General features: G+C 39.8%; 1 protein-coding gene across 3 annotated transcripts in view; it reads right to left on the reverse strand.

Moving 5' to 3' along the window:
* Positions 1 to 23: 23 nt before the first annotated feature.
* Positions 24 to 19072, reverse strand: part of ZNF410 (zinc finger protein 410) — a 36485-nt gene continuing 17436 nt past the window's right edge. The window contains exons 6-12 of one of the 3 annotated variants that reach the window (XM_033108982.1): positions 16115 to 16265; positions 15423 to 15604; positions 10852 to 10941; positions 8285 to 8410; positions 7395 to 7535; positions 5828 to 5955; positions 24 to 780 (exon numbers count right to left, since the gene is read on the reverse strand). In XM_033108982.1, coding sequence (XP_032964873.1) covers positions 742 to 780; positions 5828 to 5955; positions 7395 to 7535; positions 8285 to 8410; positions 10852 to 10941; positions 15423 to 15604; positions 16115 to 16265 — 857 coding nt within the window. In that variant the 3' untranslated portion in view covers positions 24 to 741. Of the gene's footprint in view, positions 781 to 5827; positions 5956 to 6904; positions 7111 to 7394; positions 7536 to 8284; positions 8411 to 10851; positions 10942 to 15422; positions 15605 to 16114; positions 16266 to 19072 lie in introns of those variants that run through there. The other 2 variants (XR_004423259.1, XM_033108983.1) reach the window with 2 other exon arrangements.

Genomic DNA, 19072 nt, shown 5'->3' on the forward strand with positions numbered 1-19072 from the left:
TCCAAAACAAGGAGCCAAAGAACTGACTGGGCTTTTCATTTATTTAAAGGGAAAACAACTGAAGCTCTGAATCATGTGATTTTTAACTTAAAAACTTTTTCACATGCTACTGTATGTTCCATAAACAAAGAAAGCAAAGTGACCAAGTAGTGGTGTATGGAACAAGATGGTACCTCAGCCTGGGCCAAGGAGGGATTCAAGTAATTTATTTTTTTGCAGCCCAGTGGAGGAGAGTTTCTTACTCAGGTTGCTGAAGGGAGAATGTCACAACAGAACTGACATCACTCCCTTCTTCAAAGCAACAAGGCATCTTGAAAGCTCAACTTCTTGGAGAAGTTTTATGGTTGGTGGCAGGACTTAGTCCCTCCATGTGAAAAGACAGCCGAGTCTGGGATGAAAGCTCTTCAAAGGAAAACCTCCTCTCAACAGTCATACTGAGAAACTTCAGCCAAGACATAATCAAACTCACTTCTGGGAGAAGTCCATCCCAAATTTTAGTATTGGGAAGAGAGGTAGGTACCGTTACCCAGCTCACATTCACTGCTTTCTTCTTTGTCTGGATTAGATGGTAGTCTGAAGAGAAGCTCTCCTGCGTTCATCTTTACGCCAGGCAAGATGAACAGAGGAAAAAGGGTCTCGTCGTTCACAGATTCATTTTGGTTCTGGCAGATTGTGAGCCAAAAGCACTGTATGCACTCTGGGATCAGACAGAGCTGCTCTTCCAAGAGTCAGCACCGAAGTTCATGTCCGTCTTTCAGTTATATCTCCTTGGTTTAGTAACTGTAAAAGAGTAAAATGAAATCTGGAATAGGCTACCACTGAATAAAAGGAAAAAGATTCACATTAAGTGAAAGGTTTATGAGTGGGAGTGGGGAGTGCACTGCAGGGGTGAGTTAAGAATATCTAGTTTCAAAGCAAGGGGCATGCGTAGACTGATAGATCTCATTCACACACTGGCCTTGAGACAGCACTTGGACACTTCATGATGCTGTCATTTTCAATATGGCAATAAAATATCCTGAGTCTACAAGCCAAACTTGTTTGTGTAGTCACGTATTCACTAGTCAGAGATGGAGGCATCTATAACTTACAGGAAAATCAGAAATGGTGGAACAAAAATCTTACGTCAGTGTTAGCCCAAGTACAGACTGCAGGTTCAAGTAGAAGTAAAAGGAACGAGGCTACTATTCCCAAAGAATTCTATAGGAGAGCTAGAACCCACTCCAAAGAAATGCAGGGATTCCCCAGGCTTAACCGAATACCTTTCCTGTGATGAAGGGAGACAAGCCTGAGAGACCCCAATAGGATGGCAGCCAACATGGACATTCTACACTACACTCAAGGCTCCTGCTGAAAGGCAGTTTTGTACAATAATTGATGAAACTGGGTTCCACTTTATTATGAAAAGGAAACGAGACATGAATAATACAGGGAAATTCAGAATAGAATTGGGCTTATGAAATGTAATCAGATTAATTCTCAAACTGGAGATGTATTTACTTGGTGATCTCAGATTGGATGAAGGTAATTTACATAAAATTTAATATGGAATTTAAAGAAATTTAAAATTTAAATAAACTACAGATTTCATCTGATGCTGTGTGGTAGGGATATAAGAATGGTATGATTTTAATCTAGGTCAAGATCCAGATGTTTGCACTCAAATTTAGCAATAGCATTTTGTGAGAACTGTCATAGAATTTGTAATTTGTTTTCCTCTTTGTTTAACTTGGGAAACATTCTAAGATATAGTCAAACTAGCTAGCAATCACTTATACTGATCCTTGAGTTCAAGAATGTGAACTTAATGTAACATGGAACCCCACATGGGATGACCTGTAGTTGGCAGGAGGTCCAAAAGCTCTGGAGTCCCAGTGGACCTGCACAATGAGTCCTCTGATTCTTGGGGAGACCTGGCAATACTGAGAAAAAATAGAAATTGTCCAATATGAAGCATCTGAATAAGATGTAGTTTTCATATATTTCCCATAATTTCTGATACTTGATTTGGTTATTCTCTGATATTCTTAATAAGTTATTTTTATATTTAGAGCATATTTACAGGAGTCCAACTAGAAGTGCATCAGTAGATTCTTACAGGTCTGATTTATAATGCACAGTGATTGCCAAAAATAGAATTTGGAATGGGCATGTTTTGTTTTAAGGGTTGCAAATAGCCTTCTCCTTCTCTGGCATCTGAGAATCCCTAAGGAATCAACATTCCTCACTCACTGGAGGAATGGTCAGTTAGTACCTAGACCTTGGATATGGAAAAGGACAAACTAGAGCCTCGAGGGCTTGTAGCTTGACAACAATGAAGGTATTGGAGGATGTGATCAGCCTACTTTGAGAAGAAAAAGGAGGGGGTGAGCAGTGGAAATGCATGTGATAAAAAGGAAGATAATAATGATAACAGCGAAAGAAACACAAAAAGAAGTGAGGTTCAGACCAAGGGAGTGTCTATAAATACACAAGGAATCATGAGGAAAAAGTGATAGTGCAGGATTTTTAGCTATATCTAAGGTTAGCACTTTCTACTTTGTTTATATTTTTCTATTAAATGGGGCTTCCACTATGAAACTAGGTACTTAGGGCCTGTATGCTCTTACTGTCCTCCTGGGGTGAAGGCTGTTTACTTTTTTTTTTTTTTTAAGGTGGCCTATGTTACTGTGTCTGCCTGAGGCTGTGAGTGGGCATTACCTAGACAAGGACCCTCTGAAGTCAATTCCAAGAACTATGTGCTTAGGCTCAAGAGAATAAACGCACTATTACTGGACTTTCTGCATACACAAATCTGACCATGTGTTATCCCGCTTAAAACCATACTGTGGCTCCCCAGTACGGTCAAAATCATGTCCTATAAGGCCCTTCAAGAAAGGGACCAGCTTATCTTCCCTGCTCTCATTTTTCCATTCCATGCCCATCTCTCCATTCCACGTCCCATCATATTCAACACTTTGTGGCTCCATTGTCATGCCCTGCTCCCTCTCACCTTCTGCCTTTGTACACATTGCTACCTTTATGCCTGTTATTTTCTTCTAATCCCTCCCACTTGTCCATCAAGATGATCGCTATTCATCAGGTCTCAACTTCAACTCTAAAACGTATTCCCTGACTTCCCCCAAGACTAGCACTTACTACACCATACAAAAATTGCCAGTTTATTATTGATCTATCACCTTTCCCATTCTAACTTCTCTGTACAGCACCACTCCAGGGGCACTATTTACCTAGTTATGGAGTTATAAAAGGTGGAGGTCCTAACTCAGTAAGCTCTTTGAGGCACAGACTGTATTTTCTTTGCTACTGCATAACTAGGACCCAGCACCGTGCCTCACACATATTAGGTACATAGCATATGTTGACTGAATTAAGCTTTTATACATCTGGTATTTATTTGGGGTAACTTGGAGTGCTTCAATTTTAAAAAAGAGTATTTAGTAGTATAGGAGAGAAAAGCTCCAAGGTTTCAAATATAAAAAAAGAAGACGTTGGGTGTTATGGACTAGTCTGTCAGGATCGTAATTTGTACCAGGTAAAAGAGAAGATGACTGAATTGACTTTCAGAGCAACCCAATAGCTGATGAGGAAAAGTATTTCCTTTATAGAAGGATAACAGTTAACAAAAGCAGAGGGAAAAAGAGAATTGGGGTATCACCGTTTTGTAACCCTAATGAAAAAATAGATGTAAGCCATGATCAGTAATGGTTGCCAAAACCCACTGGTCAATCTTAAGATCAGTAAGGAGAAAACTGAGTATCATGTGTCTCCTGATGAGATGTAACAGGAAACAAGAGTACCACCTATGAAATAGTCCTGCCAAGGGAGGAAGGAAAAAAAAAAACCAAACATGAATCTAATTAGGCCTCTATCTGTAATTACAAGCTTTTAGGAAATCTGTGGAGAGAAAAATATATTGTAAACAACAGAAAGAGTCAATTGGTCAAAACCAGAATGTGGGAAATTCTATGGGACAAATAACCCAATTCCTTAAATCCTGGGGGGAAAAGGAGAAAGGACTACTATAAAGAGAATTAAGAATTATTAACCAAATGCTATGAATGGGCCTTGTTTAATCCTAATTCAAGCCAACCAACCATAAAAAGACATTTTTGAGAAAAAGAACAGAACACAGACTAAGTATTAGAGGATAGCAATAAATTATTGTTAATTTTGTTGGGTGAGATATAATTATGAAAAAAGTCCTTATCTGTTAGAGGTATATACTGAAATATTTACAGATGAAATGATACGTCTATGATTTGCTTTTAAATACTCCACATAAACAAAACCACAATGACAAAAACTAGAAGGGGACAGAGAAAATAACATGATGAAGAGTTAGTTGTTCAAGCTGGGTGATAGGTACGTGTTGCTTATCATACTGTTCTCTCTCACTATACTCACTGAAAACTTCCATTAATAAAAATTTGTAAATAGATAAATGAAGAGGGTAAAAAACAGAGGAAAGCTCCAAGGGTGAGGCATGTTCCAAAGTAGGAACCAGGGGAAGGTAACTTAGGAAAGAACCAATGGATGTGTGTGTTACCTGCCCTTGAGTCGGCTCCGACTCCTGGCGACCCCATGAATGAGTGGTGTCCACAGTGTCCTGTCCTCAACAGCCCTGCTCAGCCCCTCATGCCTATGGCTTCTTTGATGGAGTCCATCCATCTCCTATTCGGTCTCCCTCTTCTCCTGCTGCCTTCTATTTCTCCAGCATTGCTGTCTTTTCCAAAGAACCTGCCTTCTCATGATGCGCCCGAAGTAGGACAGCTTCAGTTTTGTCATTTTTGCCTCCAGCGATGTTTCAGGCTTAATTTGCTCTAGGACCCACCTGTTCATCTTTCTGGTGGCCCAGGGTATCCATAGAGCTCTCCTCCAATACGGTATTTCAGATGAATCCACTTTTCCCTACCAGCCTTCTTCAATATCCAGCTTTTGCATCTGTACATAGTAACTGGGAATATGAAGGTGTGGATGATCTTAGCCTTGGTCTCTAATGACACACTTTGCTCTGGGTGATCTTTCCTAGTTCTTCCAATGGATGCCAATAGCAAAACACTTTCAATCTAACATCAGCAAGACTCAGGCAATGATGAACACAAAGAAAGGTCCTGACAGGAACATGAACATGCCCAGAGACCTGTGACCCTGGATATCCCCAGAAATACTACAGAATAACTGAGAATATTCAATGGCAGATGCAGAGTCATTTGAATGCTATAATAGCTGATTGTGATATAAAGTTATAATGAAAGGAAGGGGGCAAAGATGGGAGAGCACTGTGAAATATACTATAAAACTGAAGGGATCCAGGACACACAGGTTTTAGCAAAAGCTTATGCATGTGAAATGAACTCATGATGAAGTCATCTACTCCTATGACAGAAGGCCTATAAATATCCAAGACTCTAGAAGCCTGATGGTTTTCATTCTGTTTTCTGGGTCAGAGCCAAGACCATAGAATTGTGAGGACTTAGAATCAACCTAAAATCCATCTTTGACTTAGATGATGGTTCTCATTCAATAAGCTAGTGAACACTTTTCTATATGCCCAGTTGGTTCATCCTGGTATCTCCCAGACCTAGGGCCCTAGCAAAATGGACAATGGTTTGTCTGTTTTTTATGATTTTGTCACTACCTTTTTTGCTCAAAGACCACTTTGTCCCAGAATGTTATTTTCTTTATAAAATAAAAGCTGCAAACTCATCTCATAGTGAGGCAGGTAAATTGAAATTGGAGAATTTTTCAGATCCTCTAAACTAGATTCCCAATCACTTTCCACATTAGTCCACAGGAACAAAGTAAAGGCAAGAGACGGTTTTACCTCTTGCGGATTGACGGCAGTTAAGACAGAAACCTCATACGACTGCCTCCCTGACTGCATGGTCACCAAGTGATGTGTCACATCAGGCACTGAGGACAGGGGACGTGGGGATCCTTCAGCAAGCACCTCTGTGAAACAGCAGAAAAACGTTTCAATGAAAAGTGAATTCACAGATATACCTACCTGCGTTATCAAGCCTCTTACTAAGAACTCTAAAAACTGTTCCCTGAAAAACTGAGTCCCACGTTCCTGTATTTCTTCCAAATTAATTCCTGTCTGAGAATCATTATCTGTGAATTTAGCAAGTGTTACAAAAGGGAGATGGGAAGAAAAGGCAAAAAATCTTGATAGAGAAGCTGACCATTTTTCAATATACCAATTTGGAGTAATACGGCTTTAGCACTGTTCCCTGGATTAAACCTGTGTGTCAAATGGTAAAAGCTGCTTAGGCAGGCCTATCAGGAAACCAGAGCCAACCCTTACAGCAGTCACCAATGATACAAATAGCACAATACACGCAGGGCAAGAACTTAAACCTAGCTTCAAAGTTCCTACCCAGTGTCCTTCCTCCCTTGCGACTTTCTTCCTTAAGGCTGGCAAAGTAGCTCCATGCAATTTCTGTGCCTCATGCTTCAGTTAACCACTAGTTATCATTCATGACACATGAGGCTTATCGTGGAGCACTCTCTGGACCTCGGAGGTTCCATATGTAAGCTACAGAAATATGGCCACTTATGCCCCAAACTGACTGAGTAGGGGATAAGTAACTAACACATAGATCTCAAACTTATTAAATGTTTATCAGTGGGATCACCATGAAGATCTTCTAGAAATAGTTTATACATAACCTACTTAGTCCTCAAATATATTACAAGTTTCTTCTAGGGGCTTTTTAACTTACACTGCTCTTCCAGACTACACCATGTAATTTAATATTTGCTTATATACTATCTTCTATTCACTCAATGTTGTTTCCCATATGTAAGTTTTGGCTTCTCAACTAATTTTGAGGTCCCTGTGGTCTACTTTTATCTTTCCCATGGTGCCAGGCACTGAATAAATGCATGCTGACCTCACCTGTTAAGTTTTTCAGAGAAGAGGGCCTGGCCTGTGTAACTTGGGTGAAATTTCTATACCAGAGAGGAGCAACTGTTTCCTAGAGAGCCCTTTATTTTCTCCAGAAGATATGGCTTTTTGAAGGTATGGAGAAATTGCTTTATATCTCCTCTGTAAAACCTGGTTATGTTCTGTTTAAATGTTTTAAAAGTTAAGTTCTTCCATAACTGCAACAGGAAAGATAGAAAGAGTTGGGCTAGGATGCTAAGATTATTCTTTAAAATTTTTCTCTTTATTCTTTTTTTACATCATCTTTTCAATGAATTTTTTTTCTTTTTAAACAAATTCACTTATCCACCCCAGAGACAAAGAACACAAAGGCTACGCAATCATACCACAGCTACTCATAAGAAATAAAATTCATTAAAACCTCCAATTTGGAGACAACCCAATTCCTTACTCCCTAGTTGTAGTCCATTTTCCCAAAATAAAGGAGAGTTGAAATTCTTACCATCATCAACTCCTAGGATAGAATTGGTATTTGGTAGGTTCAAGGACTCTCCATCAAGGCTGGGCTGGGAATTCATAGACACCAGGTTTTTACTGGGTACTGAAGCCTCTTCAAGCAAACTACTGCCCATTAGTGGCTCAGCTGCACAGAGAACAGGATGTGAGAGACATACAGCAGTCAAGGCTGTGCCTGGTCCCCATTTTCTTTCACAGGAAGCTGGCCTTTTCCTTCAGAACTAGCAGTTAACCTGTGTCTTGTATACCACCTCCTGTTTCACCTACTTTTAGGAGGCAAGGATAATCCTAGAAAGGAAGGGTTGAGCCTCTTGGATAAACATCTTTGCTTGTGATCAGCATCTGGATAATTAGCAAATGAAATGGGATGGGTGGATCCTTAGAAAGGAGTATTTGGAGTGAAATAATTGATTACAGAAAGACATAGAAAAGGAGTAATAATAAGAGTTATCAAATTTAAGTTAGAGTAAAAAGGGAATCATGATTAATAAGTAAAAAATGCTTCAACTCTAGTCACACAGAAAGCTTTACCACAGTGATACTCAAATGCTGGTTCATGGATCAACACTAGTTACCATCAAACTCATCCAGGAACTTTTAAAACTACAAATTCTGGGACCTTACTCCTAAATAATCTCACTTATCAGGTTTGTTTTGTTTGGGTCAGGCGGAGTGGACAAGTAATATGAATGTATTTGTTTTAAAAGCTTGCAGATGATTTTACTTGTACAGCTACGTTTCGAAACCACTAGCCCATCAAATGAGACCAGGTCTCTACCCAAAACAGAATCATTCAGTTTCCTGGCAAGCAGGCAGGACAGTTATTTGGCTTTCTGACCCAGCACATCCAGCCCTCCACTATCCCTCTCTCCTCACCAGTTTGCTCCTGCTCTTGACTCCTAGCTGCTCCCATCTGCAAGTGATGCTTTCTCATGTGCACATTCCTGCTCCCACTTTGAGAGAAGGTCTTCCCACAGACTTGACACTGATGAGGTTTCTCTCCTGAAACAGGGACCAGTTAAGACAGAGGAGCCAAAAGACAAGGTGCATTTCTGACAACAAGAGAATGAACTCAAGGCCCAGACGGAGGAGCCCAGAGAATATTAAACTAACCCTAAGAGGCTGCTATCTTCGTACTCCCCACCTCCCCCAGCCTTTCAACCTTCTGTACAGGGGGCAAAGGCAGGAGAAGTGCATCAGGAAGGCTTAGCAGCCCCTGTCCTTTCCAGACCCACTGCACTGCTGCCTTCAAAAAACAACATCTTTTGTATAAGACCGTGGCAGCCACACACAGTATTTACTTCCCGTTTCAGACAGAGCCTTCCATGGACATTTAGGATATGCACCGTCTTTCAGGATTCCAACCCTGGGTCCAAAATATCCCCTTATCCTACTTCCTTCCACTCTCACAGTCTTCATCATTCACAATGATGGGTCTTCTGCACAATGACGTGAACTGTCCTCAAGTCCAACATGCACAGTCTCCATCCCACCTACCCAGACAACCACACTTACAGCAGGTGTCAAAAACTCTACAGGGAACTAGTAGTAACTAACCAAAGTAAATGAAATGGCCAGAAAATTTTCAGAAAATGCAAATCGATCGAAACAGAAAGCTTACAGGTGGCTGCCTGGATCTGGGGGTGGGAGTAGGAAATGACAGCAAAGGGGCACAAAGGAACTTTCTGGTGTGATAGAAGTGTTCTAAAATTGGATTGTGGTGATGACTGTACAATTCTCTATATTTCCTCAAAAATCACCGATTTGTACACTTGCAATGGGTGACTTTACAGATATATGCATTACAGATCAAAAGGCTGTTAAAAAATAACTGCAATAGATTGAAATATGAAGAGCAGTGTGGACAAAGCTAAATGAGAAAAATGAGTCATATGAGATGTGATTTGGCAGCAAAGTGGGGAATACAGTGACTACACAGAAACCCATGAATTCAAACTAATACTAATGAGAGAGAAAAAGCAATGAAAAGGTCACTTATCTGAAACTACTAGAAGTAACCACAGTACCAATTTCTTACTCTGAAAACTCACAAGAAAAGATTTATACATTTATCCTGTCTTTCCTGTACAGATTACCAAATAGCTCTAGTTGATAGAGAAGAAACTCATTGTACAGAAGAATTCCAGCTAGTAAGTGTGAATGGAATAATAGAATTAGAAAAACCACCACTTTACAATCCTAAGAAAATAACGGATTCAGGCATCATTCGGAGATGAAACCATAAGGCAGAAGGATGCCAGGGAGCTTTACGACGTGAGGAGCGGCCTGTTACCACCTGAACCACTGGTCAACTCTGGCAACCACCCACTGTGTGCCTCCTGATGCAATACAGAATGAAGCACACAGAATCACCTATAACATATCCTTGAACCCTTACAGCTTTTAGGGCTTACTTCCATTTATAGGAAATATAGGGGAACACGTTAAATGACATAAAAGCAAACCAACAAATCCAGAGTGTGGGACATTCTACAGGACCTGTTTGATTCTGTTGTGTAACAAGTCTATGGCATGAAACAAAAGTGAGTGCAGACAGGTCTAGATTCAAGAAGACTTACTAACCAAGTGCAGGAATGGACCTTGTTGGATCCTAATTTAAACTTAACCCACTTTCAGAGACATTTTTGAGAAATGGAAAAAACTAAACACGGCCTGAGTATGAGATAAAACCAAGGAATTACTGTTAATTTTGATAAATAATAGCATTGTTGTTATACAAAAAAATGTTTATTTTCTCTACTTCATGTATTTTTGACATAATTTTACATAATGATATAAAATAAAATAAGAACACTATACGCCAAGCAAAGCACATCTAACCTCCAGGCTATCAGTTTGCCACCTCTGCTTAAAACTTGTCATCATATAAAAACTGTTCCACCTTTAGGTCTCTACTGTGAAATTCACATCCCTGATTGATTACCTCTCTCCAACTCCTTTGCACCCACTGAACTGCCCTGCTGTCATAACTTCTAGTTCCTTCTCTTCCACTCCTTTTCTGATTTCCCTTTGCTTCGCGTGGCTAGCTACTTACAGCTGAGTCCATTCTCGAATCTCACTACTTTGAGTTCACTTCTGTCTTGCAAGTCTCTGCTCTGAATTAGCCTCGTCGCCCATACCTCATAGAGCTTATAAGGAAACCAACATGGCGCCAAATAAATTTGCTGATCTCCTCAGAAAAATGTCTGGTCAGAAAGCAGTTCAATGGCGCAGCTGAAAATAACAACAATTAGATTCTTCCCCTTGATACCTGACTCTTTGAATGCAACTACCAAGGGCTTTGCTTTCTGATTCTGTCATGATAAAGAGGAAGCTTTATGGTGAACAGTTTGTTTCCGATTTCTTTCTACCACTCCCTCAGCCTTTTACCCTTTTGGCTCTCCACCTTCCCTGAAACCTATGAATGGCACAGGTTCTAGTACCTGAGTGAACCACCAAATGTTTGCGGAGGCTCGAATACTCAGCAAAGGAACGGCCACATCCTTGGGCTTCACACAGGAAAGGCTTCTCTCCTAGAAACAGAAAATGAGATAAAGACTCAGTCTGCTGATGAACTGTCACTCTCTTTTCCCCTCAACCTTCCTCTATTTCCAATGATTTACTCAATGTCTTGAATTCGTGCTCCATAATTTCAACTGGGCTATCCAGCAAATGTCACCTCTCACGGCTTGCCTAGTATACAGCCCACCAGACAGCCCTGCCCTTTTCTCTAGGAGTGGCTGCCTCTGAGCACCGTACTTCCTTCCCTCTCCTGGCTCAAGAGCTGACCCCCATTGTACTGACCTACCTTCTTCAGTGATCCCATCCCCTCTGAGGATGTCAAGATTAACACTATCTATGTTGCCAAGATTTTTACCTTATATCAATTCTTTTTTTTTTTTTAAGGAAGGTGCGGCTGGCTCACAGTGGCCCATGCAGCAATTGAACCAGCAACCTTGGTGTTATTAGCACCACGCTCTAAACAACTGAACTAACTGACCACCTCTCAATTCTCTTTAAGAATCAGTTTCTACATCCATTTAAAGATAGGTTTTTAAAGGTTATAATAAAGCAAAACAAATAAACATGTATTTAGTATTTTTACAGGTACATAGAAAAATCTGTAACAATATGTTAAAAGTAGGTATCTTAATATTGGTATTATGGATGATTTTTCTTCTTTGTGCTTTTCCATAATTTTTTTCTATAATATTACTTTGTTATGTTAAAAATCAAAGACGCAGGGCTGCCAGATGGCTCAGTTGGTTAGAGCGAGCTCCCAGCAACAAGGTTGCCAGTTCAGTTCCCGCATGGGATGGTGGGCTGCTCCCCGGGCAACTGGAGCAACTGGATTTGGAGCTGAGCTGCACCATCCACAACTAGACTGAAAGACAACTACTAGGAGCTGATGGGCCCTGGAGAAACACACTGTTCCCCCAATATTCCCCAATAAAATTAAAAAAAAAAAAAGGAGAGAGAGAAAACACTGATATTAAAAAAAAAAAAAAAAACATCAAAGACACATGGTAAAACCTGAATAGGGCTTGTAGACTGACGGTGCTAACTTTCTGGCTTTGATACTGGATATGGCTACAAGATCTGCTTTCTGGGGAAGCTAGGTGCAGCACACACTGAACTCCTTGCACTATTTTTTGCAACTTCCCATAAGCCTATAATTGTTTCTAAATAAAATGTGAAAAAAATCAGATGCAGTCTCTATCATCTAAGACTAGATAAACGTACTTATAAGTATAAATTCTTGGTACAAAAAAGAGCTATAAGCATTTAGAAAAATGAGGAATTCTGACTGTTGTCATTTATTTTTAAAGAAGTGGAATTTAAACTGGTCTCAAAAGATAACAAGCATGGAAGGGAATTTCAGGCATAAGGAATAGGATAAGCAGAGCCTTGAAGCTGAGAATGTCCAGGGCAAGGCATTTACAATGCATGTCCATAGGGGTGTTAGGAGCTTCTTTTGATCCTGGTGCCCGACACAGAGTTCTTAGATCCCTTGGAATTTCCTGGGTGACAGAATGTCTTTTGTTCAAATGAGGTGACTCCTCTGTGGGTTCCTGGATGGGGGCTGGTCACCAGAAGGATCAAGCCATGATTGGAAGCTTGGGGTTTTCAGCCCCACCCGCCATTCTCCAGAGAAGGGAAAGGGACTAGAAATGGGGTTGTGATGAATCACGCCTCTGTGATAAACCCCAAAAGGACATGTTTCAGAGAGCTTCTGGGTTGGTAAAAACATGGAGCTGCTGGGAAGGTGACACACCTCACAACTCCACGGGGTCAGAACTTCCTGTTCTTAGGACCCTTGCAGACCTCGCCTCATTCTTCTCTTCGTCTGGCTGTTTACCTGTATCCTTTATCACATCCTTTACTGTATAACAAACTGACACACATAAGTGTTTCCCTGAGTTCTGTGAGCTCTTTACACAAATAACCAAACCCAAAGGGGTCGGGGTGGGGATCATGTAAACCTCCAATTTGCAGCCAAACTGGAGAGAAGTTGTGGTCACCTGGGGACCTACTACTGGCGATTGGTACCTGAAGGAGGGTGGGGGCAGTGCTGTGGGACTGAGCCCTTAACCTGTGGGAGCTGACACGACCTCCAGGTAGAGAGTGTCAGAATTGGGTTAAATTGTAGGACACCCAGCTAGTGCTGCAGAATTGCTTGGTGTGGGGAATAACCCCACCCATTTGGTGTCAGAGGGTAAGAAGAGTAAGATTGTCCTACTCAGCAAGTAAGGCTGGCATGGTGACAACACAGGAGATGGGCCTTGAAGAAGGAAGCAGCACTGCTCTAGATCATACTGTTCTTTTAGACTGTACCACACAGTTTAATGTTTATGACATTCTAGTGATCTGTAACTTTTTTGAAAGCGTATTTGTATACTTACACCTACCCCAGAACGCTAGGCGCTCAAAAACGTGAATGAATTAATATACTCGTATATATGATAGAATAAATGTCAGAAAAACTGAAAATTCTAGTAATAGATAAAGTTAAATGTTTAACAAGAAGAACTAAAGAACCTTAGAAAAAGAGGATTTAGAAAGCAAGGCATCAGAATCTAGTATGAATCTGCATCCAGCCGGTCTAGGTGATACGGCCTCCCTATTTGGAAACTGAGACAAATGACACAGGAGGAAAAGAGGAGGTTTAAAGGCAATGCTGCCTGGTGGTTAAGAGCATGAGTCACTTAATCCTGAGTTCAAACCCTCGAACTACCACTTCTTAGTATGGGGAAGATATTTAATCTCTCCAAGAATCAGTTTTTTATCTATAAAATGAACATAGTATGATTTCAAAAGATTTTTGAGGATGAAATAATACAAGTTAAATATTCAGCAAAACGCCTGGCACATAGTAACCCTCATGGTAAGCCACTGAAATTGGCAGCTTGGCCATTTCCTAGATGCATAATGTTGGGCAAGTTACTTAACTCTCCAATCTTCTGTTTCTTCATCAATAAATATGGTATCTAATGCAAAAAGTTACCTTGAGAATTAAACAAGATAGTATGTCCGTGCTTGGTACATATTAAATTGCTTCAATAAATGCTAATTTTTATTATTGTATTAATTATTGAGACAGATCCAGGAGAAGTGATTAAATTAAGGCTGCAGACTGCAGTGAGAGGGCACTCTGAGTGAAAGGAGAGAAGCCTGAAATTCTGAAACGGCGAACTCTTAGGAGACCAACAAGAGAGAGCCAGTGAGAGTTAGGACAAAGAGAAAATCAGCTCAAACTCTGATGGACACCCAAGCATTTTAAGAGTATGTCTGGTGTTATCGGATGCTACAGAGATGACGAGTAGCACACAGATGAAAAGGTCACTGAATTTAACAATAAGGCAGGGTGCACTCTACTTCTTATCTGTTCAGTTAGATGTTTTTCTTGTGCTCTAATTCAAACTGCTTTCTTGAAGCAAATATAGTTTACTCTTCTCAAGAAAGAGCTGAGAACGGAGTTATTCCACCCTAAAACACAGCCAGTGGTAATATCGATCTAAGGGGAATCACACCTGGAACAAATATGGCTTATTTTTTAAATGCGCTTTAGTTGTACCTACTGTCATTTTAGTAATGCAAGCATGAACAAGGAAGAGACAAAGAAAGTGGGCAGAATAGTTACATGTCCTACGATAGTGGTCTGAGTTCAGGGTTAAACGCTGGCGAGAGACTTAGTACATGCTGGGCCAAGTGGCTTAGAAAGTCACCCTCAGACTCTCAGACTAAGAGTCAGGGTGCCTTTACTTTGCTCATTTAATATGAATATGCTGTTTGACCCAGCACAACTCACTTCTACATTCTGTTTCTCTTGGTGTGAGGCTCTAACCAGAAAGCAAACTCCTCAAAGTCACGGATTATATCTTAGCTTTTTTATGTCCTCATTCCATTCAGTGCCTAGCACGGACTCTGTATGGTTACTGTACCTCAAATTACAGCTGTGTAACATTGAAAGATATTTGGAAAGACTTAGTTTGTCCATATCTCACCATATCATTGTTATCAGAAGTCTTATATCCCTCCCTATACTCAAGGCTCCTAGAGGCAGAAATTAACACTGTGTGTTCCTCACACACTGGAGCGAGCTCAATAAAAATGTTACAGAACGAACTGAAGAGTATAATGAGGCATTTGAAAACAAGAAATTCCATCTTCAGAGTTCTAGCAACATTTCTACTGAGGGTACCAATAAATGTATACAAGTGGACACTTTGGTCAACGTTGCTCAAGTAGTAGTTCGCCATAATCAGAAGTGTCTGGATGCTGATGGTAACCACTTTGAGCACCTCTTGTAATTGCAGAAGAAAATGTGACTTGTATTCATCTTTTGTTATCAGTATATACTGAGTATTACAATTTTAATACAGTTTTCCTTTCTTAAAATGTGTATCCTTTTTTTGGCCCCCTCTGTATTTTCACCTCAGAGCCTTTCCTAAGGCGAGGCAAGCAAGCACTGTGCCAAGCAGACTACCCACGGGAGGACTGGGGTTGCACACACCTGTGTGGATGCGCAGATGGTTCTTCAGATTTCCAGCTGTGGTGAACTGCTTACCACAGCTGGACTCGGGGCACATAAAGGGCTTCTCCCCATTGTGGGTCCTCATGTGCACCTTTAGCCTCTGCAGCACATAGAAACTTTTCCCACAACCTTCTGCAGGGCAGATGAAGGAGCGGTCATTTCTGCCAAAAACAAAAACAAAAACAAAAAAAAGGAAAAAAAATCCCATGAGCAACAATACCTGAAAATGCTCTTTGCTAGAGAGGATAAGTCAAGGCTACTGAGACTCTCAAGGGCAGACAGTAAATCCCAAAGCTGGACATATCCAAACTCCCCTAAAGTTTGCTAAAACTGCAGATACCAGGCCCTTCTTAGAATACTGACTTCACAGGCGTAGGGTGAGGCCCAAGCTTATTACTTTTTTAAAGTTCTCTAAGAAATTATGTCTATAGTAAGATTTGAGAACTCTCGCTCTAAGACATTTAGGTGCTAAATGTCTTATTAAATATTTGTCAAGAAAGAGGTAAATGAGACAATGCAGATCTTTCTATTAAGGAACAGAAGACATCTTAACCATAAATGAGCTGGAGCCTCTGATTTCCCTTAATTTGTCAATTGGGGGGATGGGGGGAAGTTCCTCTCAAAGCATCAATGTTCTTTAGCTCCAAGTATGGAATTTCAGATTTGCTCACCGATGAGTTTTGAGGTGGTACTTGAAGTGAGCTGGCCACACAAATGTCCGGTCACAGCCTTCAACTGTACACTTGAGCTTCTTTTCCACTTGAGGAAGGGGCCCAGAATCTTTGGGTTGCCCATCAGCAGAACCAAGGTGGGAGTTTTCTCCTGTAACAGAGTCACACATTCGTAATCCAGGAAAAGACCCTGTTCAGATACTTTGGTTCAAACAATAAAGCTCCTGTATTTTACTCCTAGTGATCAATTATCAGATATCTAGCTTCATCTTCCTCAGCTCTCTTTGTATCCATTTAACACAAGAAGTGAGTGTGCACTGATCCCCACTCCCTTACTCCAGAGGACTACCAAATCCAGAATGCTTTGTTTTACAAGACTAGGCCTCTTTGGCAAACGTAAGAAATGTCCAAAATGGTTTCATATCAAAAAGCAAAGTTAAACCTACTTTGCATCACACAGATTAGTGGGAAGGCAAGTATATCAACACCCAGAGTGGAGTGCTACAGAAGATGACCTAAAGCTCTAGGTACCAAAAACTAGTATTTTAAGGAGGAACAGCCATTCTGGCTTAGTATGGGCTTACAGTAGTAATTTCTTTTGTAGAAAGCCATTCTTAGATTTCTATATGCTGAAGTCAATTTGGCTGTTTATATCATTCTAGAGACTAAGAATCACCTTCCAATTTTCTGTACCACCACTCTTCAGTTATAAAATATTTAAAGAATGCAAAAACTCAGCTGATTTTAAAATTTCTAACATTTTAAAAAGCGAGGGATGATATCTACTGAAGTTTGTTGTTCAATTGAATAAAAGGAGGGGAGGAGAGGACACAGTGGTGCTCCTTTTCTTTCATTTTCTTTCAGACATAGTTGGACATCAACAGACAAAAACATTCACTTAATTCCGCTATAGGCATATAGAGTTTATCTTTCCACTATACATACCTCAGGAATAAGATTTATATTTTTAAATGTCCCTCAAAATCCAAGAGTTGGATATGTTGGACCCACTCCCTGGAACCTGACCACTGATCAAAGCAGTTTCTGTCTTGTCTATTAATCTTATTCTTTTCCTTCCCTACATTCTCCTTGTTGTACTTCACCAAATGATAGTCACAAAACTAACTGCCCCAAGGTCAAAGTGAAATCTAAGATGCTTTCTGCTAGTTAATATTAACTTTGTCTTTTTAAATATCATCCCACATAATTTTTTTTATTTTTATTTTTTTACTTGTACATAAACAGCACACACTGTAAAGGAAATTTCCCAACTCCAAGTTCCAGCTAATTAATTTCCAATGAAAGGTCTGTAGAAACCTTTCACTAGGCCAGAAATTTAAACCTGTGACAGTGGGGCTTTGTGCATTCAATTACGTAGACACAATGAGAACACTGACATAATCATAAAACAGAAGAAAATCCCTCAGCAAAGAGTTGCCTTGTATTTGAGTCCTGTGTGGAACGCTACAAAGCACTTTAAAGGAGTGCTCCCTCAATTACTTTGTTTTTGAAAAAAACAAATACTATTTGCAGAAGACACATTAACTTAAAATGACTTCCATCAATGATAGTTTTGGCTATTTAGAGGTCATCTGATGTACTGATTAAAAAAAAAAAAGACAGAGACAAAAAATTCAACACCTCATATTGTACAAGTTGAGTAACAACTATAAATACTTTAAAGATGCTACAGTTATGTGAGTCTTTGCATTTGGGATAAAACTTCCAGTGAGGGTATCAGTAAACTTTTTCTACAAAGGGCCACATAGTAAATATTTTTGGCTTTGATACCTTTATGGTCTCTGTCACAATTATAGAACTTTGCCATCCATGGTAGTTGCCATACACAACTTTAACTAATGGCCATGTTTGTGTCCCAATAAACCTTTATTTACAAAAACAGGTAGGTATTTTGGCCCATTAGCCTTTGCTTACCCCTGCTATAATTCAAACACAAAATTAAAATATTTCTGTATCTCAATCAACTTAGATGGATGTGGATGTACTTCGATAAACCGTGCTAGATGACTCACCAAGTGGTTTCAGTAATGACAAAGTTATTTGTTTAAATGCATTGAACTATTGAATAAAATTCCATTACATGTTAGTGGGTAAAGAGCAACATTAAATTAATATATTTAGTGATTTAAAATATGTAACAAATAAAATTTTCAAACAACAATTTACAATGTTTAATTTTATCTACATGCCTAAATATTTATATCTCTAAGTTAGTCCCCAAAAAGGGCTATTAGGGAATTATTTCATTGAGAACATGAAAATTATCACATATTTGGACTCACCTCATAGTCAAGCATATCGGGTAGTTGTTAAGTAGCAAAGTAACATATTTTGAGACTAATAAAAAACATCCACACAATGCTTTGCTGCTTATAAAACATTTCCCAGATAGAATCTTATTTAATCTCTAAAACAACCCAATAAGGTAAGCTACTTGATCTCTATGCTCTGAACACGAGAAAACTGAAGCTAAGGGAGGTTAAATTCCCCAGACAGGGAACTAACAAATGATGATAACAGCTCTGGATCTCAGGTCCCCAGAGTCCAAATCCCAAGTTCCCTCCCTACATTGCTTCTCATTGGCAAATATGGCACTAGTTCCTCAATGAAATGTGGAGATGCTGAAGGTTTCAGGACCCAGAGATCAGCAAAAGCATCTCAGGAAGAACTTGAACTTCAGAGCTCCCCCAAAATGGTACCATAAGCCATTCTAAGCAATACCATGGCAGTCACAAGCAGAACTTATTTTGAAAACTAACAGAAATTTGGAGTTCTCTACACAGGAAAGAGGTTAATACTCCTAAAACAGGAAATATTCTGAAATTTTCTCAGGGATCCTTGAGCTCTGCATGAGAAATATTTTAATTTTTAATTTTTATTTGCATGGTAATCAAAAAATCATAAGCATATTCTCGGTTGTCCGCATGAGCTCCAAAC

This window comes from Rhinolophus ferrumequinum, chromosome 6 (assembly GCF_004115265.2).
Source record: "Rhinolophus ferrumequinum isolate MPI-CBG mRhiFer1 chromosome 6, mRhiFer1_v1.p, whole genome shotgun sequence".
In the NCBI taxonomy this organism is placed as follows: Eukaryota; Metazoa; Chordata; class Mammalia; order Chiroptera; family Rhinolophidae; genus Rhinolophus; species Rhinolophus ferrumequinum.